We start from the raw sequence: 23,339 nt of genomic DNA on the forward strand, positions 1-23,339 counted from the left end.
TAGAGAATTTAAAATCAGCAGGAAGTTAATTCAGTTGATTTTTATTCTGTTTTACATGTGATGAAAAATACATTGTTTCACTACAGGTATGACAGGACTAGGATGGTTTGGAACTGGAGCTGTGGCTGGTGCTGGAAGTACAGTTGGCTGGATGGTATCAAAGATTTGTAATGTAAATGTAACGGTGCAAGACAATCCCTAGAATGGAAAGGAACATATTTTCTCATCTCCAGCAAATTTACAAATCCTGTTGTATCCTGTATAATACACCATAATCATGTCTCAATGAGTAGATTCAGGATTTAACATAAGAATGATCTAATACAACTGAAAGAAACATATCTTTTACTTACTAGGAACTATCTTAAAACTTTCATGCAATTTATTAGATTCTATGTATTCCCATAATACAGTCCAAATCCTGAACATACTCAGAAAGTTCAGGAAATTTAGAATTTACAAGGTAGGTAAATTCTATAAAGGTTCCAGGAAAGCACCAGTTAAGTTCCAGGGACATAATTGGTTAGTTCAATGCAAGTTATAGGAAAAGTAGCTAGTAAGTTTGAAGATATCTCCAGGAAATTGCCTGGTAATGTCCAAAATTTACCATCTAAGTTCCTCTAACAACTAAAGTACCTTCTAGTTTCTGGGAAAATAATTTGTAAGATCCATGAAAGTTTCAGGAAAGCTGGTAAGAAACTAAAAAACTCAATAAGGATGAAATAAGATTTAATAAATGAAAAATTTTTAAAAGAAAAGCAATTGATCACATCCGATTCTGTTAAGACCTTTATCTGAAAGAACAAACGCTTTCCGTTGTTATGCAGTCATCGACAGAGGTCTACAAAAGTACGATTATGTGTTCGCTGCAGAAAATATTAGTAAAAATAGATAAAAACTGGGTGTTTTACATTTAGGATTTTTTGGCTCACTTCTTGTTGAAGGTAATTCACAAGGCCAGTAAACATCCAACCAATCCATTGTGTAGAGAGAAAGCAGATAAGTTAATGCAACAGAAAGTACTTAGTTAAATGTGGGCTATTATTTATTCAGCACCAATTAAACAGTGATATGATGTTAGTTTATCCCTATATATAACCAGTAAATTAAAAATGTAAAAACATACCATTTATATACTGAGACATCTTTGTGCTTATTAGGAAGCTGGCAAAACAAATAGTGTCATCATAATTTATGAGACAAATTTACCCTATTTTTGTTTTTTTCTTTTTCTTATTCACCCATGTTACCATTTTTATTTTCCTCTTTTTGTTTGCGGGTTTTGCCAGCCAGCCACCCCACAGCAGCTCCAACACCACCTCCAACACTGGCCACAACTGCAGAGGCAGACGCTGAGAGACCAGCAGCACCTGCAGAAACCCCCCACATCATCAATAGTTTTGTTCAAATGATCAAGCAACAGAGGAGCTCTGATGAGTGCAGCATGAAGTGTATTAAATGCAGCATGCAACATCTGAAATATAAGTTACCTTTAAGCCTAAACGGAGTAACAATAAAAAAATAATAATTCAATTACAGCAATCTAACCCTACTTATAATCGTTGACCATTTACCAGTTTCCTCTGGTATTTCAGATGATGAGCTCCAGGTCTTTGAGGTTAGAAACACCCTGCCATCACCCAAATCTTTAGCTTCCATTCCCTACCAGATTCAAGTCGGGACTCTGGCAGGGTCATTCCAACATATTAATATTACTTACAGACAGAAGAAATATGTTGCTCAAATTAAAAGATTATTTAAACTTAAATCTACCAAGGATTTAAAAAAAAAAAATTGGTTTGAGCTGTGGCTGCAACCCAGCGGTTCCTCCATCTAACTCATGGCTGAGTTAGGGCTTACGGACACTGAATTATGAGTTTTCATTATCAGTAAGTTATAATAATCAGAATTACAAGAAATAAAGTCTTGAAATATTTCACTCTATGTCTAGTGAATCTATTCAAGTTTCAGTTTAAATGACAAAAAATGTTGAACTTTTTTACAATATTAAAATAGTTTGAGTTGTACTTTATTCTTTCACAGAAGACAACATGGGAAATTGTAAAGGATGCTATGATAAAGATTTGGTTGGTCCTGACATTTAGTTTTTTGAGCCTTGAAATGAAGGATGTCTACTGTCACCTTATATCATGTTGCATAGGTGTTAGGGTTTTCGTTTTCATTTGTTTGTGTTTTCATAATTTCCTTGTTTATTTATGTTCTTTAGGTCTTGCCTCAGTTATTAGTGCCAGCAGGGTTTTGCCATATTAGTTCATTTAGTGTCTTAGTTTATTCATGTAGAATAATTATTCAAGTAGTCTTGATCCCCTGGTTAGCAGTTTCTTTGTGTCTTAGTTCAGCTCCCTCTATGTTAATTAGTCTCCCTCCGTCAGCTTACCTGCTTTCTTTCCGTCAAAGCTGGTCCACATATTCTCTGATTAGCTCTTTAGGTTCTTTTGCCAGTTGCCTTTTACCCCTGCCTCAGTATTTAGGCTTACTGGTTTTCAATGCTCATTGCTGGATTCTCCCATTACTCTGCCCCTGTTCCATCTTTTAACCTCCTCCAATTAGACCTGTAAGTTTTCTGTTTTATTTAATCCTCCACCATGCTCATCACAAATTCCTCTCTGCACTTCGGTGTTTCAACAAATTTACAGAACATAACACTTCAAAGATTTAACTTTATTTTTCTTAATGTGTTGTACTGATAATTTGCATTTATTTTATTATATTGTATAACGCATGTCTAACTGTATCATCACTCTAAAAATAAAATTATATTACTATTATTAGTATGATTAATATTAAAACCAAAGTATGAAGGTGACATGCTGGATTAACCGCACATATTAGCAGATTAATGTGTTCAGAGGTTTCCCTCCTGAAACATCAGTTAACACACTTCTTTGAAAATCTCTGTGAAATATGACACACATCAGAACTGGATCAGAACAGGATTGTTTTTTCAATAATGACCACATCCAGGATAAGACACTGTAGCTCCAGAAATAAAACAACTATTTCTCAGTTGAGTTCTTGGTCATCATCAATTTCCAGCTTTTCTTCATCATCTGTGTGGAGGCTTGAACTGAAGCACCCTTTTCACCAAAGCTTATTTCAAGGTTTTTTTAATCAGTGGCTGAGAGCCAGAAAAAGGATGTGGATTTTGCTCACAATAAACATACATCTTTCAGGCTTGTAACAGAGTCCCCAGACACACAGTTCCTCTACCAACCTTTACACCACATTAGTGTTGCTGGACCGCTTTTATTTTGAACCCAAAATGTATTTTATCTTCTGCCTCATACCTGCAGATTGTAAAACTGCCACCAGACCTCCGGCTGCCACCCCTCCTCCACTGGTAACGGCAGCAGCAGACATCACGCTCGTAGCCAAGGAGCCTGCTGCTATCCCTGCTGAGGTGAAACCGATGGCCCCCAAGGCCGCAGGAGCCAGGGCCACCGCACCCATTCCTCCTACAACTTATGAAGAACAGGCATTTGATGTTAACATGTAAAAAATAAATCTGATTAAGAACAAGAAAGATGGAGGAAAAAAGAGTAGGAGTGACTGTAGGTAATTTATGACTCTCTCACATCACTTTGAAGGAATTCTGTTCGACTCTTATTTCTAACAATAAGGTCATTTTTCTCTGCACAGCTCTCTTCAGGTCTCTCTACAGTATCTCAAGACTTTCACTGGGTGACTGCGATTATTTTCTTCATCAGCCATTCTGTTGTAGCTTGTTGCTGTATTTGGGAGCATTGTCCTGCTGATGACAAGGTCTGACCAAGCTTCAGCTTGAGTTGTGAGGGTCATAATGATGCAGCTTTGCAAATCTGAGTCACGCTGTTGTACTTTCTCTCGTCACTCTTCTTCAGAATTTTCCCAACTGCATTGTTACGAACATCGACACTATATATGCTAACTGTCCTCTGGGATGGGCTTTTTACAGTTCATCTGAGCATTGCACAGCCTGACCTGGGGTTGAATTAGCTGGGACATCTACACCTTAGAAGACTGGATAATCTTTAAAATGTTTTCCACCTGTGAATAATCTTTTTACTGTAGAATGATGTGCATTTTGTCCCTTTCCAGACTGATGGGCAGCAATACATTCTTGTTTGAGGTCATTGCTGATGCGATTCCACCTTGGCATTGTGTTAGGACATACCAGTATGTTCAAAACTGTGAAGTTATTTATTGCTGTTCTTAATACTTTTAGCAGGAGAATTAAAACTATGATTTTTCTATTTGCCAATAAATGATAGCAAAATAATTGAACCAGAAATAAAGTTTTTATATTTAAAAAATAAGCCAAAAAAAGCAGCATTTCTGGTCATTTGACATAAAGCTGATATGTGTATCATATTATAACATGGCTATAGTCTTCCTAAAGAAGGCTATAGTTATATAATATAGCAGTGATTCACATCAAATCTCATATCTAGGTACTTCACAGAAAATGTGTCATTATAACTACATAATAACATATTTATATGTAGGCAATAGCTTTTTTTTTAGTAATATCAATTAGCTAGATGACGTCACATTGCATGATACTCCTTGTCATTATACGCTGTATAATGCAAACTAAATATTCAAAAAAAGGAACTGCAGCCAGTTTCCAATCGGACTTATTCCAAAGACTTACAAACAAAACAAAAAGTAACACAAAATACGTTTTTTACACGTATTTGCCCTAGGTCACAGGTGTCAAACTCCAGGCCTCTAGAGTCGGTGTCCTTCTACCTTTAGATGTGCCTCTGCTTCACCACACATGAGTCAAATAATTAGGTCATTAGCAGGACTCTGGAGAACTAGACTGTATACTAAGGAGGTAGTTCAGCCATTTGATTCAGGCGTGTTGGACCAGGAACACATCTAAAAGTTACAGGACAATGGCCCTCGAAGACTGGAGTTTGACACCCCTGCTGGCCTAGGTGGTAGGGCCTATTTATTATTAGCCCTAAACTTTGTAGATTCTTTTAATACAGACAACCAACTGTCTATTTCACGATAACAGACATGAAAACCATAAATCATACCTGCACCTCCTGTAATGGCAAGAATTTTTTCTGAAACACAGGAAGTTCATTGTGAGTTCATTATCTTGCATCTCTGCCAACATATTAATGACTACAATCACCTAATAAAGTAAAACACGCTGTAGAGAATTTAAAATCAGCAGGAAGTTAATTCAGTTGATTTTTATTCTGTTTTACATGTGATGAAAAATATCTCAGAACCCGAATGAATCCAATAATAAAGTTAATGGTGCCTCAATAACCGCTGTCGTTTCAGAACATTTGGTAATTATTTGTAAACAAAATCAATGCTTTGAAATAAAATAAAAATCTATTGAGATGGACTCACTTAGACTCATAACCACAGACTGTTGCGGCTCAGATTTAAACACTGCTGCTGTCGCGGATGTTGTGATTCTGAATGCAAAAACGAAACTTACTGTTGCTGCGTTTACTGTCCCTCGGAAGTAAGACCACAAAATGACCACACTGATTTGAAGCAAAATAAGACTGCTTTGATGCTTTGTAGCTATCTCATAGTTTTAAGTTCTCTCAACTGCCGAGATTAAGTAAATTGCATTCTGACCCATTTATTTACGACTACTTTGTACTGCCTCCCACCTCCCGTTTAAAATCGAGGTCTGAGTTGCCCTTGAACGCAGCACTACGTTTTAGGAAGTAGCGTCGAAGATGGCGTCCAAAAAAACCAACAAAAACAAAACAACAAATGCTTCTTTTTTGTTTGTTTCTTCAAGTTTGTTTTTGGCCAACATGTGTTGGCATAAATTGAGGTAAATGCATAAAATGCAGCGCTAACTAAAAGATTCCCATAAAGATTTAAACATCTGAAAGATGTTTCTTAACCTACCGTAATTTTCCTGAATCATGAAAGATTATGGATTGATTGTCGTTGTTGTTCCATATGTCGCTAGTAAATGAGTCTGAGTTTGTACTGTTACAAGTCGGCCGAAATTCACATTGCGTGTCAGTATTTTTATATATTTAACAAAAGCTGCTATTTTATGTGCCTTGTATTAATCACCGCAGCTTGTTTGTTCGGTTTTCTTTTACTGTTTGTGTTTAATTAGTTGTAGAAGTTAGTAAGTCATCAACTAGCTTGTTTTTTTAATTTTTGTTCTTTACTATTTTGACTCCTGCGCTCGTCTGGCTGCACTTGGCTTCAAGAAATCTTGCATTGCTGCATGATAAAGTAGAAAGGAGAATACATCGTTTTAATTAAATAAAGGTGAATAATTAAAAACTGCTGCAGCATTAAAAAGGTCACACGTTTTGGTACGGGAACTGTACATGTCTTAATATTTCTTGAGTAAAGTTGAATACTGACTTTTTTCTCAAATGCATTGATTCACCACAGTTATGGCTGGACTGAGAAGCACTAAAGCAGTGAACGTCGCTGGAAATACAGTAGCTTAGATGATATCAGATATCTGTAATGCCATTGTTCCAGTGCAAGAAAGTTCCTAAGATAGATGAGGAACAAATTTCTCTTTTACAAAAGAGACTTGGTAAGTTTCAGGAAATTATTTCCAGGAAGGTTTTAATTGAGAGTTTCTTGTAAGTACCAAATGAAGACTTGCCTTTGATAAGAACACCACACTACTACAAATCTTAATTTCAAACATTAAATATTTATTGCAAAAAATTATTATTAAAAGGAATAAAACAGGATAATTGCTTTAGACTTTGGCATTATGGTTCAGTTCTTGCTGAAATTAATTAACAGAAACAACACAGACGCAAGAAAAGAGACATGTTAATGCAAAACAGTACTTCTATATAGTTTAGGAATAATTTATCTAATAATTTGGCTGTTGTGTTTTAGCACAAATTAAACGGTAATGTCTTTCTGTTTCTATAACCAGTCAGTGAAAAATGTTTTTAATTTTACTGAGACAACTTGATGCAGACTAGTAAGTTAACTATTAGTGTGAGAACTCATGAGACAAATCTTTCCAGTTCTTGTCCGTTTTCCCCATCATCACCACCATCATCACCACTATCATCATCATCATCATCATCATGATCCTTTTTCTTCTTTGTCTCCTTTTTGTTTTCCTCCTCCTCCTCCTTGTTTCGTTTGTGGATTTTGCGTGCCAGCAGCCCTGCAGCGGCTCCAACACTACCTCCAACACTGGCCACAACTGCTGAGGCGGTCGCCGTGAGACCAGCAGCACCTGCAGGAACCCGCCCCCAACATCAATACTTTTTATTCAAATGGTCAAGCAACAGAGGAGCTCTCAAGGGTGCTGCATGAACTGAATTCAACAAGGTCAGATGGGTTAGAAGGCTGCGCAACAATTTTAATTAGTGGAGTAAAGTGCTAGATCAGCATAGGATAAAACTGTCCGTCTATGAGTCTTGAAGTTAAGTCTCTCTCAAGTCTCAAAACCCACCTGTTGAAACTTGCATATCCCACAAGATCACTACATTCAAACTACTGACTACTGCACTTTTCCTCACATTTTATGTGTTTTCTCCAGTAGTTTTATGGTATAGTAAGGTGACAGTGGCTAAATGGGAAGAGTAGTTGGGGGTTTGATTTCAGCTTCCTCCTGCTACATGTCGATGTGCCCCTGGACAAGGTACATAACCAGTTGCCAACCGATCTGTGTATTTGTCTATGAATGCATGCGCGTTTTTGAGTGCGACCGGGTGAATGTGGCTGTAGTGTAAAGCGCTTTAAATGGTCGCTATGACTGGAAAAGTTCAAAGTATGTAATTATTACATATAATTGTTTTATTTTGATTGTGTAATTTTAATAATTAAATAATTAATGATGTAGCTTTTTTGTATTGTTCATAATATAAGGTGACATTAAGAGTCTTTAAAGGCACCTATAAATAAAATGTATTGTGATTATTATTAAACTGATCAATGATCCTTGTATTAAATGACTACCCCCACCCCCAACACCACAGAATGAGAACCATCCTCATACCATGAATAATGAGCCACTATGCTTTACAAAACACAACTGCTTAAAATACATTATTTGGGGGTCATCTAATAATCTGTTCGCAGCAAAAAAAACTTTTACATTCTTTAGTCCATAAAATGTCCATTTTATCTTTAGGCCACTCAGTGTGTTCTTTGACAAACTCTGACTTCTTTTGCACAATGTTACTTTCAACAGGGTGAGGGTTTATACTTCAGTTTTGCATAGCTGTCTTCTTATTGTTACAGTAGTTACAGGTACTGCTTCAAATACCCCTGCAGCTTCTTTGATCAGGTCCAGGGTGATGAAAGAAGGCCTTTCTTTCATCACTATTTTGGCTTTTCTCCAAATCCATTTGAATGGCAGTTTTTCCCCCCTAATTATTCTGGATTTGATATCCATTTTACAGTATTTGAGATAACTTTAATTGAGCAGCCTAACATTTCCTGAGCGTTTATTTGTTTTCCCTATTTCAATCTAATGTTTAATCAATGTACGCTTTTATTACGGACAATGCCTGGAATGACCCATTTAAGTTAGGTTTTCAGATAGGAAAACCTAACTTAATATATATGCACACATGGTCATCAGCATATATGCCATGTGTGTTGGTTTTCTATTACTCTACTACACCTACTAGTAAAGTAGCGGCAGCAACAGCAGTTAGGAATATAATTTCTACCAAAAACAGTGACGGATCTGGTCAGTGATGCTGGACTGCTACTATTTTGAACTGTACTCTATCTTGTTTCAGTACCTGCAGATTGTAGAATTGCCACCAGACTTCCTGCCACCACCCCTCCTCCATTGGCAACGGCAGCAGCAGACATCATGCTGGCAGCGTAGGAGCCTGCTGCTATCCCAGCTGAGGTGAAACCGACAGCACCCAGAACCACAGGAGCCAGGGCCACTGCACCCACTGCTCCTAACACTAAAGAATGAGAAATATTTGACTGTCAGCATGTGTTACAAACTTTGACAGGGTGTTTGCAACATTTGATTTGTTTGGGATCATTATCATGTTGGCGATCCAGTTTGGGTTAATTGAGAGGACGCTTTAGAAACCTAAGTCGTCCTGCCATATTCTTTTTAGAGAGAAGAGACTTTATCCTGGTTTCCGTTCCAAACAAGCCTCACTTGTTCAGGATTCTTCTAATTGTTATGAACTTAAACATTTTAACAAGCTGAGACCTGAGATGGACTTGGATTTTTCGTAATTCTTCTGAGCATTGCCAAGTCCTGACCTTGGTTTGAATTTGATGGGACATGTACCCCTAAAGAAGACTGGCATTATAAGTTTTTTTTTATTAATAACCTAATTTAATGTCATTATATTACATTGCATGGTTATAGATGCTTTTGATCACACAAAAACCGCTGTCTACTTTGTCTGATTGAGAACACGACAGTACAGCATCTCAAGATAAGCACAAGAAGAAGAAAAAACGAAGCAACTAAAGTCATACCTGCAGTTCCTGTTATTGCAAGAGCCTTTCCTGAAACACAAGACCACCAACATAAAACGTTAGTCTTCACCTCAGGCCTGTGCTCGCGTACCAGAAAGCTTGGCCTGGCATGTCTGGGAGCAGTTCTACCTCTGGTAGGAATCGGTATCGACCACACAAAGTCTGATGGGTGCATCTGTAAACACCGTCCTAATGATGTTTACTTAAAAGCATAATGAAAAACACTATATGTACAAAAAACACAAAACAATGAGGATCTTTTTCTTTACTAAGTTATAACAAAGTTGATTTTGCTCTTTACAAAAGATTGAGTTTATTTCTTCTACTCATTATTTGGACATAAATAACAGGTGTACATATTTTTGGACATGACATCTTGTAATGAAATGATAAAAGATTTTTTTTATAGTATAGTATAGATCAAACATGCGCAATAAACAAAAAAACACAAAATCAATCTGCAAGACTTTAGCAAAACCAACAGGAAACAATAAACCAGTTATTTTTTTTTCCATAATTTTTATTCAGTTTTATTATCATTTCTCTCAGTAGTGTGTTTAACAAAAAAACATGATTAAAAATGATTACGTGTCAGTTACAATATAAAAGTATAAAAGGCAGTTATAGAGGAGATAAACTGAGCATGTTAACATAGTGTAGAACAATATTTGACCTGTGTCTTCCACAGTTCCAAAACTATTCCTCTGTGGACGTTACTTCCTCCTGACATCACATTAAAATTATTTTTTTTAATCTCAAAGATACCCAGCATTACTGGATATCTGATCAAATCAAGTTGATATATTTATCCAAAGTAACATTATTTTATAAATCGGGTCCAGAAATTATAATTTCTATTTTATCACTGTATTCCTTCTTGAAACAGTCCTACCTGGTGTTGTTAGGAGGATGTTTCCAGGGCTGGCTTCTGATTTTGGCTTTTTATCAGCAGAGCCCTGGGTTGGTGGCTGAGGCTCTAAAGTAGAGCAAACAACGTCTCATTCAGGAGAAGTCGCAATCTTTCAAGCACATTTTGCCACTCTGTGATATTTATAATTTCTCTATTAAGAGGAACAGATCAAACTCTGCACAGTTGTGTCCATTAAAGTAACCAAAATCAAATGATCAGATGTGTATCAGAAAAGGATGAACTATTGTTAGGGTTTTTATGACTTTTTGTATTGTTTATCACTCATCTAAGTGCTTTTCCCTCCTTACATGTCACAGGAAGGGAGATGGTCACAAGAATGAGTTATGCTTTTATTATTTCATTATTTTACTAGCAGCATCTGGGGGCTATTCACCAGGTCCCCCACTTCCTCTGTTTGTTTATAATCAAGACAAATGAACCCTAACCTTTCTGACCACACACACACACACACACACACACACACACACACACACACACCCTGAATGTTTGTTGAACTGTTTGTGACCAAGCATGTATAAATAAAGAGGGAGGAGTGTTAATACTTCGTAGTTTTGCACTGCAGAGTGTGACCTACCCTTGCCGCAAGTATAACTGACTGTGTCGATCCTTACCTCTGAGTTGACTAAATAATACCTATCAACTATGGAAGCAAATCGTTACCATATTTCAAATGAAACAGCTTTTTCAGAAATGCTTTTTCATTTTAAGAATGTGGCTGCATTATTTGACCCATAAATAAAATTAGTAATCAATCATCCTATTTGCATATTAATTTTCTTCTTCAAGACTGCTCATTCTTTCACTTAATTAAAATGAAAAAGAAAAAGACATTTGAGATTTATTTTTCAAAATGTACCCCAGCAAATAGATACCAAAATTCAATTTGAAATGTAAAATTTGAAAATGAAAAAGCATTTCCAGAAATGCTTTTTCATTTTAAGAATGTGGCTGCATTATTTGACCCATAAATAAAATTAGTAATCAATCATCCTATTTGCATTTTCTTCTTTACGACTGCACATTTTATGCCATAATCAAAAAGAAAACAAAGCAGACATTGCTTTTTCGTTTTCGTGGTCTGCCCACAAAGTACCGCCCAGAACTCGAAAACGAAAAAGCATTCCGAGCGGCGGGCGCAGCAGAGTGACGTCAGCAGCCGCTCTTCCTCAGCTCCCTGCTGACTGAGCTACCCATCTTGTTCGGTAGGGGGCGCTGTGCACGTCTGCATTGGCTGTGGCAGTTCCGCCACAGCCTGCCACCGGAACTGCCACAGCCTGCCGCAGGGTGGCAGTGGATTCCGCTAGGATGCCAGAAGGTGCCAGACCGGCCGTAAAAGCTTGCCAATGCGGTTGCCGCTGTTTTTATTAAAGCTGATGCTGATTATCGGCAAACAGGATGTCGTTGTTGTTATAGCCTGTTACCTTTAAATAATGATTTCATTATTGATTATTATTTAATAAACAGCTTTAGACCCACCAATCACCCTATGGGTCATAAGGTGATTGTATTTACTTGTTGAAAGGATGACGAAGATTTATTGCACAAACAGCCGGTTTATTATAGAGCACGAGCGGCTATTCTGAATTGTCACTCACAGAAAATTATAAATAAATGCTTAAATACACGCTGGATGTCCAAGGCCATAAGGCTGCCAGAAGGATGCCACAGCCTGCCACCGGAACTACCAGTTCTGCCTGCCACTGCCATAAATTGAGCTTGGCCCTGCTGCAATTCAATCAATTTCTCGGCACGTTTGCAATGTAATGCAATGCAGACGTGCACAGCAGGGAGCTGAGGAAGAGAGGCTGCTGACGTCACTCTGCTGCGCCCGCCGCTCGGAATGCTTTTTCATTTTTGCGGGCAGACCACGAAAACGAAAAAGCAATGTCTGCTTTGTTTTCTTTTTGATTATGGCATAAAATGTGCAGTCGTGAAGAAGAAAATGCAAATGCAAATAGGATTATTAATTACTAATTTTATTTATGGGTCAAATAATGCAGCCACATTCTTAAAATGAAAAAACATTTCTGAAAATCCTTTTTCATTTGAAATATGGTAACGATTTGCTTCCATAATGAACTAGCTCAAAAGTGAATATTACTTTTTTAACCAATAGGGCGTATTAAAATAATGAATATGCATGTGGATAATTACTGTATTTGCATGTGAATTTTCACCAAACAAAATGGAGCAAGTCTGTTAAATGCAAGTCACAGGCAAAACGTTAAAGCTGTATTGAAATTCAGCTTTCAAGTTTTAAATTCAGAGATTTAATAGACTGTAATAAAGTAGCAAGATAATCAGATCCTGGTTTGTGAAAATGAGTTTGGCTTGGTGTTTTTCTAAGTTAAGTTGGTGAAAGTTACAAATCAAGAAACAACAATGGACAACTATCAAGTAAACAGCTACATAGAAGAAAAGGCTCACTCTGAAGTAGAGGCTGACATCCCACGGGTCATGGGATTCCCATGGGAATCCCACGGGATGGGAGACAGCATTAGTAAAGATCACGTGATTGGGACGGTACAGGATAAAAAATGAACGGGAGCGGGAGCTAACCAATAGGAGGGAGAACAAACTAGGATCAATTGTCTTTGGAAATGTAAAACTGAGACTTTGTTATAAACTTTAAGAAAAAAAAACTTGGCTTGACGCCGCCATTGTGTAGTTTTTTTTCCAAGAAGCCTAAACTATAATGCGAGTCAAACAAACTACACGACCCACAAGCCAACAGTGCTTCTGATCGATGTTTTCCACCTGCGTTCAGAATGGAGGGAGCAAACGCAGGTGGAGAACTGGACGTGGTAAAATTGGATTTGCAACGTAAAGTCAGAGGTAAGGACTTATTTATTAAACTCATAGAGCTGACAGGAAAGTCGCAAATATTACCGAACAAGTATTTCGTGGGAATGCGAAAGAAAAACAATCCCCCCATGTCCCCTCACGGGCTCCGTAGTTAGGCTTCATCAAGGGAAGATATTAAATAAATACATTGTGAAATAGAAAAAAATTGAATGTACCATTAAATGTACAATTTATTTAATACATCATTAAATATTAAGTGTACCACTAATTACGTCATGTCGTCTTTAAAATTATACTTCATTATTCAGTGGGACATTTAATTGCATAATAGTCCATTTCATGATATAATGGTACATTTATTGTTTCTAATGATTTATTAAATAAATAAATGGTACCTTTAATTTAATGGCACATTTAATGTTACATTTCTTTCATGTTACATTTACTTCACTTATGGGACATTCACAACATTTATTTATTTAATGATGATTTTATTGTATTAATTTTGTCCAGTTTGACCCTCCATTCTTGATGTCATGTCAGAATTTGAATCAGGTGTTCTGGAGCAGACACACATCTAAAACTTGCAGGGAAGAGGTCCCTGAGGACCAGGGCTGTGAACCATTGAGGTACAGTTTCTAAATTGTTAAGGTTTTGCCTTTTTGGCCTTTTGTTCAACAAGTACAGTTCTCTTACTAGGTGCATTTTTCTTTCGTTTCAGCAACTTGAAACATAAAAGTAATGTCATTGTTCAAAGGAAACAATCACTTAATAAATGAGTAAAATACAACTATGTACATTTTGTTTATTCAGCTAAGATAGGCATGGTCTGTTTCCTTGTTTGATATTTTATTATTTCTTCATTATTATTCTATTTACTTTAACTGGCCTTTACTACAGCTAAAAACAGGCACCTAACTGGTCCTTCAAACAAAGAAATTCCCAAAAGACTAAATGAAGAAAACAAAAATGGGAGTGGCACAGGAGTGGGAGTCGTTCTGAATGGGCCAGAGCCTCAGCAGAAGCTTAGTGATTTGCTTTTGGAGCTGCTTGTTGCTAAAAATGAAGATTATCTTCCAGGTCTAGTTTACTTTGACATCTCACATGGCATTAGGCCTATAGTTAAAAAAGTGCCTCCAAACCTACAAGACAAGTGGGTCCATACAGGCTCAACATACAAGCATAATTACGAAGGGACATTCACTCCCTTCTCTTTCTTTGTGTCATTTGTTCAGGAGAAGGCCAAAGCCAAAAACAAAAGTTTCACCCTAACATCAAGCAGCCAACCCTACAACAAAGGTGAGAAAGCCCAATTCAAACAAACTAGTACAAAGAAACTCCCATTTCTGTCCATAAGACGGACATTAATGGAACAACTGCCACAAATAACATGAATGAAAATTCAACTGCCCAGTTTACAACAAAATGCATCCGTTGGCTAACTGCAGAGCTTCTCGGATAAAACCTCTACAAGAAAGTTGTAACATACTGAAAGAACACAAACGCTGCTAAGGCAGACTGCTGTTACGTGAACTTGCAAACGGAGTCCAAGATTTGGCTGCTCCTCTCCCTGAGGACAAAATAAATACATGGGAATCAAAGAAAATAGATCTGAGCTGTCTTAAAGTCCCACGCTGCTGTACCATCTTCCCACTCAAGGTGCACTTTTTTGATTGAGATTAGTTTTTTGTTTGATTGAATAATATTGAGACAAATTTACCTCCATATTTATCCCTTTGCTCAGCAGTTAACGCCAGAAAGTTCAGCTGCGCCCTCTAGGCGTTACTGCGCCGACTCTAAACAAATGTTTCAAGCTTCTACTTTACAAGACCAGCCCACCGTTAATTCAGACATATAAACAGACTCAGAGTAGATGTATTCTAAACATTCAGATGTACTCACCTTTATCAGTGTCACCATTCTTACTCATGGCTGAGATCCGTGGCAAACCTTGGCTGCTGATATTCTTTTGCGCAGAAACGAAACACACTGATGCTGCATTCACTGAACCTCGGAGGTGGGAACACAAAATGACACCACAAGGAGAATGTCATTATAAATCCTCAGCAGGGTTGACTCTTTTGTGCTATGAACCAGACTGAAACACATCCAGGATGTTGTATTCATCAAGGAAGATGTTTAACTCTCAGTTAACAAATTTCTCCAATCTTTTTGATGTTCCTACAACTCGAGCTGCCAGTTGCCATTTAATGCACCATAAGCTGTCAAAGAAAATAAACATATAACGCTTCAAATTTCTGCTTGGGTTTGCCTTAGTTTTGTTTTGATTATTAGGCATAGTTATTAAAGTAAATGAGAGGCAATGATGTAACATCTGATCAGTTTTGTATTTCTATCGATTTTATTTAGGATTTTTGACTTTTTAAAATTTGATCAAAAAGCAAATCCAAGTAAAGCTGTTTCAACAACTAAAAGTTACATTTGTCTTTTTTTTCTTTATCTAGGTAGTATGAAATGATGACCCAGGGGGTAGTGAATACAAGCTCTTTCTTTATAATAGTGGAAATCCATGAATCCTAATCATAATTCTAAACTACTTTCTATTGGTGGATCACATAAAATCCCAATTGAACATCAAAATGTATGGTTGTAACGTGAGAAAACATGAACAATTTCATGGGAGTTTAGTACTACTTCAAGATCATGTAAAGAAATAAAGTTATAAAAGTTAGCTTCTCTCTCTGATTGTTTCACTGTTGCACTACTAACTACTAACCAATGAGGGGACACTAATGTTGCTCCATTAATATCCAGTCGATGAAATGTGTAACATGAGCTCACCAATACTGAGACAACAGAAATAATTAGTGATAATTATTTTTTTAGCCACATAATTAGAGCCATTATTGCGATGCCAAAGATAACCATTTCCATGTACTCCTCCTTCTTTTTCTCCCTTTTTCTCTGAAAATGCTTGACAGACATCCCACTGTGCGTCCAACACGAGCTCCAATGGTGCCTCCAATGCTGGCCAAAACCGTAGCAGAAGCTGTTGACAGACCAGCAGCATCTGCAGAAAAACACAAACTCAACAGGATTGTTAAAGTTATAAGGAAAGAAAACACAAGCTCTGATGGGTTTCTTTTTTTAGCAGACTTTGCACAGCTTAAGTGAACTCAGAGGCAACCTGGTGGTGTTATCAGCTTTATTCATGCCAATGGAAATATCAAATGATGCCCATCTTGATCCCCATTTAATGTAAAATCCTTTAAAAGTACAGGAAGAAATATGTGCTTTGTGCTGCTTCAACATCTTTGGCTGTTGGGAAATAGTGAAATATTAACAAACAGATAAAGAGCTTACTATAATTGCTACTATTTTGAAAAGAGCTGTATCTTGTTTAATGTCGCAAGTAAATTAAATTGTTAAAACTAGATTCCAGTCAAAGTAACCTGCAGATTGTAGACCTCCACCAGAATTCCTGCTGCCACCCCTCCTCCATTGGTAACGGCAGCAGCAGATATCATGTAGGAACTTGCTGCTATCCCAGCTGAGGTGAAACCGATGGCACCCAGAACCACAGGGGCCAGGGCCAATGCACCCACTGCTCCTACTGCATGCAAAGCATACATTACTGATGTTAAAATATATGTTGATATCCCTATGTGTTCACCTACAGAATCTTTCCACCCTGCAGTATTTATCCCACAAACTGATTAAACAGTGCCAACATGACAGTTTTTTATAGACGCCATATGGCTCACCACCCAGGGCTGCAGTCTGTCAGGTATGGCTGGGGCACTTCTAAAAAGTTATGTCCCTTGCTCCCCAATGCTTATTTGTGTGTACGTTCAATGGGAATTTGTTGCGCACTGAGTGAACACTGGAAGAATATACAGTCATGCACCCTGGCTGACTAATGATGCAGAAGTTCATATCTGATAACAAGCTTCCTATTCAGAGCTAAACTAAAGGGGTTGTGTCCTGTTTTCTAAAGAATCTGGGCTGCTCTCAGTCATCTCTGGTTCACAGCATATAGTACAGATCAAACCTGAACTTAATTAATTTGCATGAAGAAAAGATTCTTTAAAACAATTAGCAATTTATTTAACATTTGCTGTTGAAACACAAAAAATTGCATTTTAAAGTTTTTTTTTTTTTTAGCTTTGGGCCTACCTTACATTGAGAAAAGCTAAAAATAGGAGGCAGAAGGAGAGGTTATGCCTAGGAGCCTTTCAAGATGAGTTGAAGTTGAGAAGTTTGATTTTTTTAATAGTTTTTTTGTAAATGCTACAAACATTTTGTCACAAAATAAAAGCTGCGAATGGAGTTAAAATGTCTACAGTGAGTGCTCATATTTTATTTAATACAGAAGCTTGATTAAGTGATTTATTGCAATTAAAATGATTCATTCTAAAATTAGCTCAGTGTTTTGAAAATCCCATTTGATAAACTTACGTCAGACACATGCCACCATTTTTACTATTTTATTCTATTGTTTAACTCATCACAGAGACGTTAAAATAATTAAGCGACATGGCCAAGACAGGGAGTTTTAAAGTCTAACCCAAAGTTAATTCTTCATTTGCTGGAAGCTCTAAATGCAAAGACCAGTATCTGACCAGAGAGACCACTTTGATAGGTTTTAATCTCATCAGAGTGACATAAACATTTACAATCTTAGCAGCAACATCCAAAAAGTAGTTTTACATGCAGACCTCTTCCTTGTATCTGTAATCAGATATTGACAAACATTTTTCACACATGCACAAACTTAAACTTATCAAAACTTTAATTTCACAATGTTACAAAGCTAGTTCTATACATAAAAGATATTTATTTAAGTAAAAAACCACCAGGGCATCTGATACCTTACCTGCTCCTCCTGTGATGGTAGTAATTATTTCTGAAACAGAAAATGGATATCAATTACATTTATTGTAATTCTCTTTATTTATACAGCACCAAATCATACAATATTTAATTTCAAAGTTTAATTAATGAATGATAGATTCATATACAAATACATAGAAAGCATGTCAGTTTTGTCATATTAAGATCCAATTAGTTAAAGTTAATATAATAAAATACCATCAAATACTACTAGGTAAAACGTTGTCCTGCTAAAGTGTTACTTTATACCTTGAGTTTTATCTTAGAGACAGAATTGGACCTTCATTACTATTGCAATTTAATCTATTTTAAAATAATCTGTTTTAAAAAAGCACATTATAAGTTTCCAGCTGTTCCACAGAACAGAAGCAGCTATCGCAAAGATATGATCTCATCTACTTTTTAGTTTACATCTAGCAACAAGCATCTGGTTATTTGACCGTAGTGCTGTAGAGGAAACTCTGTGGTGAAAACATTATGCAGATAAGACAAAGTTAGACCAAGCTGATGGAGCAAGGCCCAATCTGGAGGTATATGGTTCTGGTGAAAATGGCACATCAGCGTTCTGGTGCCGCTGCAAACGATGAAGTGACTGATCAGTTCACTTATACGATGAACTACAGTAGCCTCTGTTTTGGAAAAAATGTCGAAGTCTTGAATAAAATATATAACTGTAAAAAGCTGCTTCCGACAATGGACTTTATCTGCTTATTAAATAAAGGCCCATTAAAAATGACACCAAGGCTATTCAAAGAAGATCAACTGTAAGATGCTGAAGGCATCTCGGTTGTGTACTGGGTGTCTGAGCTGTATACATAATAAAAACATGACATAAACAAATAAAACATTGCAATAAGTCTTGTTATGGGTAAATAAGTGTGAATTTACAGTAAAATCCAAAGGCAACATGTTTAAATCAGAATCAGCTTTAATGGCTTTAATGTGTGTGCGCAAACCAGGAATTTGACTTCAGTTTCAAGCACTCACAGGGTACAGACATTAAGAACAAATATATAAACTTTAGAGAAATAAAATAATAGATAAAAGGAACAGTATGTGAATGTATGCATGTACAGCCATTTTTTATATGTATTCGTCAGGGAAAGGAAACATCACGGGGCCTAAAATAGAGCCTTGATCCATACTCACCAATGCAGACTGGCAAACTCATGCCAGGTGAAGCATACCACCTCTCCACTGAAGAGCAGTGAGGAGATGCTTTAGGGAGAGACTAAACTACTGTGTGTATGATGGTAGCCGCAAGAACAGTACATTTTTGACTGCATTGTGCAAAGGAAAAGGTTTGGTGGAGAGGGTGTTATGGTGTGGGGTTGTTCATTTTGGAGGAATTTGTGCTTCCATCTTTGTGAAAATGCCTTTCAACTCCAACCTTACCCCTACCTGAATTGTGCTTTTGAAAAAATTACAGTGGAAACTGTGATCCAAATACCAGATCCAAGATGGCGCAGCAGATGGTCGCCTCGGCATGTTGGTGCGCATTGTTTTGTTTTGTTTTTTGCTTTAAAACGGTCTTCTGTGATGGTACCCGGAGCTCTCTCACCAGAGAAGAACTCATGAACATCAGGGCTACTACACCAGAGGAGTTATTTCCAACTTTTCTGCCTACTGCTCTGGAATATTTGGATATTCTGGTCAAAGGTTCCGCTCACCTTTGTTCACGCGGTGAAACGCCGGAAGAGAGGGAAACGGGCTGTGGTGCTGGTACGTCTTCGCCAGCGTGGACTACGAACACCGTTACCTGGAATATTTCTCTCTAACGTGCGCTCACTTCCCAACAAAATGGAGGAACTACAACTGCTGTTGGGGAAAAACAGGGACTTTTATTCATCGGCAGTTTTGTGCTTCACGGAGACGTGGCTGTGTGGATTAATACCGGACTCTGCGCTGCAGCTGGCAGGATTCCAGCTCTACAGAGCGGACAGAGACACGGAACTCTCCGGCAAAGCGAAAGGTGGAGGAATCTGTTTTTACCTCAACAGTGGTTGGTGCAACGACGTGACAGTGATTCAGCAGCACTGTTCTCCAGACCTGGAAGCCTTCATCATAAACTGTAAGCCTTTCTATTCCCCCCGTGAGTTCGCTTCGTTCATCCTGGTCGGTGTTTACATCCCGCCGCAAGCTAACGTGCAGGTCGCACAGCGCATGCTCGCCGACCAGATACTGAGTGTGGAGCGGACCAACCCGGACTCCTTAGTAATTGTCGCTGGTGACTTTAACAAAGGTAATCTGACCCACGAACTCCCCAAATATAGACAGTTTATAAAATGTCCGACCAGAGAGGACAACATTCTGGATCACTGTTACACCACCATCAGAGACGCTTATCACGCCGTCCTACGTGCTGCACTGGGCCAATCCGACCACATCATGGTCCACCTGATTCCTGCATACAGGCAGAAACTAAAGCTCTGCAAACCTGTTGTGAGGACGACAAGGAAGTGGAGCAGTGAGGCTGTGGAGAATCTCCAGGCGTGTTTAGGCTGTACAGACTGGGATGTGTTCAGGACTTCTACCAACAGTCTGGACGAGTACACAGAGGCTGTGACTTCCTACATCAGCTTCTGTGAGGACAGCTGTGTACCATCATGCACCAGGGTGAGTTACAACAATGACAAACCCTGGTTCACAGCTAAACTCAGAAGGTTAAGACTGGATAAGGAAAAGGCCTTCAGGAGTGGGGACAAAGACATATACAGAGAGACGAAGTACAAGTTTGGCAAGGCAGTGAAAGAGGCCAAACGACTGTACTCTGAGAAGCTCCAAAACCAGTTCTCAGCCAACGACTCTGCGTCTGTCTGGAAAGGGCTCAAGCAAATCATCAACTACAAGCCGAAAGCCACCCACTCCATCAACGACCGACGCCTCGCCAACAACCTGAACGAGTTCTACTGCCGCTTTGAAAGACAAAGGGACAGTCCTGCAACCATCCCCCACGACGCCCCCCAACAGCTGCAGCCACAATCCACCACCCCCACCTCCCCAACCTCAAGAGGGGCCTTGGCACCTCCAACCCCCACCCTGAAGTTCCCCCCCACCAGCCCCCTACCCACGCCGAGGACGGCTCTTTCCATCCAGGAGAGGGACGTAAACAAACTCTTCAGGAGACAGAACCCCCGGAAAGCTGCTGGTCCGGATTCTGTCTCACCAGCCAGCCTGAAGCACTGCGCTGATCAGCTGTCTCCAGTCTTCACAGACATTTTTAACACCTCACTGGAGACATGTCATGTGCCAGCCTGCTTCAAGTCCTCCACGATCGTCCCTGTTCCCAAGAAGCCAAGGACCACAGGGCTTAATGACTTCAGACCCGTCGCCCTGACCTCTGTGGTGATGAAGTCCTTTGAGCGCCTTGTGCTCTCACACCTAAAAGACATCACCGACCCCCTCCTGGACCCCCTGCAGTTTGCCTACAGAGCCAACAGGTCTGTAGATGATGCAGTCAACCTAGCCCTTCACTTCATCCTCCGGCACCTGGACTCCACAGGAACCTATGCCAGGATCCTGTTTGTGGATTTCAGCTCTGCCTTCAACACCATCGTCCCAGCTCTGCTCCAGGAGAAACTCTCCCAGCTGAGTGTGCCCGACTCCACCTGCAGGTGGATCACTGACTTCCTGTCTGACAGGAAGCAGCGCGTGAGGCTGGGGAAGCACGTCTCTGACTCCCTGACCATCAGCACCGGTTCCCCCCAAGGCTGTGTTCTCTCTCCTCTGCTCTTCTCCCTGTACACCAACAGCTGCACCTTCAGTCACCAGTCTGTCAAGCTTCTGAAGTTTGCGGACGACACCACCCTGATTGGACTCATCTCTGATGGTGACGAGTCCGCGTATAGATGGGAGGTGGACCATCTGTTGGACTGGTGCAGCCAGAACAACCTTGAGCTCAACGCTCTAAAGACAGTGGAGATGGTTGTGGACTTCAGGCAGAACCCAGCCCCACCTGCCCCCATCACCCTCTGTGACTCCACAATTGACACTGTGGAATCTTTCCGCTTCCTGGGAACCATCATCTCCCAGGATCTCAAGTGGGAGCCAAACATCAGCTCCCTCATCAAGAAAGCCCAGCAGAGGATGTTCTTCCTGCGGCAGCTGAAGAAATTCAACCTGCCAAAGGCTATGATGGTGCACTTCTACACAGCCATCATTGAGTCCATCCTCACCTCCTCCATCACCATCTGGTACGCCGCTGCTACAGCCAAGGATAAGGGCACGCTGCAGCGTGTCATTCGGTCTGCTGAGAAGGTGATTGGCTGCAGTCTACTGTCGCTCCAGGAACTGTACACCTCCAGGACCCTGAAGCGGGCAGGGAAGATTCTGGCTGATCCCTCCCACCCCGGTCACAGACTCTTTGAAACTCTCCCCTCTGGCAGGAGGCTGCGGTCCATCCGGACCAAAACCTCACGCCACAAGAACAGTTTTTTCCCATCTGCCACCAGCCTGGTTAACAAAGCCCAGAAACCACCCTGACACTCTCCCTTTCCCCCACACACCCCTTGTTTTTGCTGACAGGACACCTGTAACTGTAACTCTATGCGTTACATTAACGCTCAGCTTGGACTCCTGCTTTACTTGCACAATGATCACCTGCACTGTTGTATTTCTCTTGCATCTTATACTGCTCTATACTTACTCTCACTCACTTAAAACTGTGCACATATATTTATATTATAGTGTAGATATGTTTATACTGTTTAATTTGTATTGTATTGCACCGACTACGCCAAAACAAATTCCCTGTATGTCCAAAAACGTACTTGGCAATAAAGCTTTTCTGATTCTGAGTAAGGAAAAAAAACAGACTTTTAGCAGACTTTGAACAGCTTAGGTTAGGTTAGAGGCAACCTGGTGGTGTTATCAGCTTTATTAATGCCAATATCAGATGATGCCTATCCAGGATATCATTTGACCACCATTTAATGTGAAATACCTTATAAGTACAGGAAGAAATATGTGCTTTGTGCTGCTTTCCCATCTTTGGCTATAGGGAAATAGTGTAAAATTATCAAACACATATAGCACTTAATAAAATTGCTACTATTTTGAACAGAATTGTACTTTATCTTGTTTAATACCTTGTTTAATTTAGGTGAAAACGCCTTCCAGCTGCAACATGAACCCTTACCTTTACCTGAGTTATGCTTTTGGGCAAATCACAGTGGAAACTGGGAGTAAGGACATCTCACCAAACATCACTGCACGACCTCATCACTACACTCAGGAATGGTCAAATACTTGTCAGCCATGCCAGAAGAGAAGGGTGGAGAACTTGGTGTTACTGAAGTTC

General features: G+C 39.1%; 2 protein-coding genes across 2 annotated transcripts; both read right to left on the reverse strand.

The window, feature by feature from the left end:
- Window positions 1-25: 25 nt before the first annotated feature.
- LOC124855720 (interferon alpha-inducible protein 27-like protein 2A) lies at window positions 26-5,485 on the reverse strand. Its single transcript, XM_047345740.1, has 4 exons — window positions 5,377-5,485; window positions 5,049-5,078; window positions 3,309-3,482; window positions 26-1,370 (listed from the first exon to the last, which is right to left on the reverse strand). The coding sequence occupies exons 1-4, from the start codon at window positions 5,384-5,386 to the stop codon at window positions 1,234-1,236; spliced, it is 351 nt and encodes a 116-aa protein (XP_047201696.1). The 5' UTR covers window positions 5,387-5,485; the 3' UTR covers window positions 26-1,233.
- A 1,171-nt stretch (window positions 5,486-6,656) lies between these two features.
- LOC124855629 (interferon alpha-inducible protein 27-like protein 2) lies at window positions 6,657-15,441 on the reverse strand. The gene is made up of 5 exons (XM_047345617.1): window positions 15,089-15,441; window positions 10,343-10,426; window positions 9,451-9,480; window positions 8,742-8,915; window positions 6,657-7,222 (listed from the first exon to the last, which is right to left on the reverse strand). Exons 1-5 carry the CDS (start codon window positions 15,114-15,116, stop codon window positions 6,984-6,986), a joined length of 555 nt encoding a protein of 184 aa, XP_047201573.1. The 5' UTR covers window positions 15,117-15,441; the 3' UTR covers window positions 6,657-6,983.
- Between the last annotated feature and the right edge of the window lie 7,898 nt (window positions 15,442-23,339).

Source organism: Girardinichthys multiradiatus, chromosome 19 (genome assembly GCF_021462225.1).
Source record: "Girardinichthys multiradiatus isolate DD_20200921_A chromosome 19, DD_fGirMul_XY1, whole genome shotgun sequence".
NCBI lineage: Eukaryota > Metazoa > Chordata > Actinopteri > Cyprinodontiformes > Goodeidae > Girardinichthys > Girardinichthys multiradiatus.

Coding starts and splice junctions, on each gene's coding strand:
- LOC124855720 (XM_047345740.1), bottom strand. Junction 3,483..5,048: donor TGCCATTACAGGAGGTGCAG/GTATGATTTATG, acceptor GTTCTTCATAAG/TTGTAGGAGGAATGGGTGCG. Junction 1,371..3,308: donor GGCAGTTTTACAATCTGCAG/GTATGAGGCAGA, acceptor GGGTTTCTGCAG/GTGCTGCTGGTCTCTCAGCG.
- LOC124855629 (XM_047345617.1), bottom strand. CDS start 15,116: ATGAGTAAGAATGGTGACACTGATAAAG. Junction 10,427..15,088: donor GAATGGTGACACTGATAAAG/GTGAGTACATCT, acceptor GCTCTACTTTAG/AGCCTCAGCCACCAACCCAG. Junction 9,481..10,342: donor CATCCTCCTAACAACACCAG/GTAGGACTGTTT, acceptor CTTGTGTTTCAG/GAAAGGCTCTTGCAATAACA.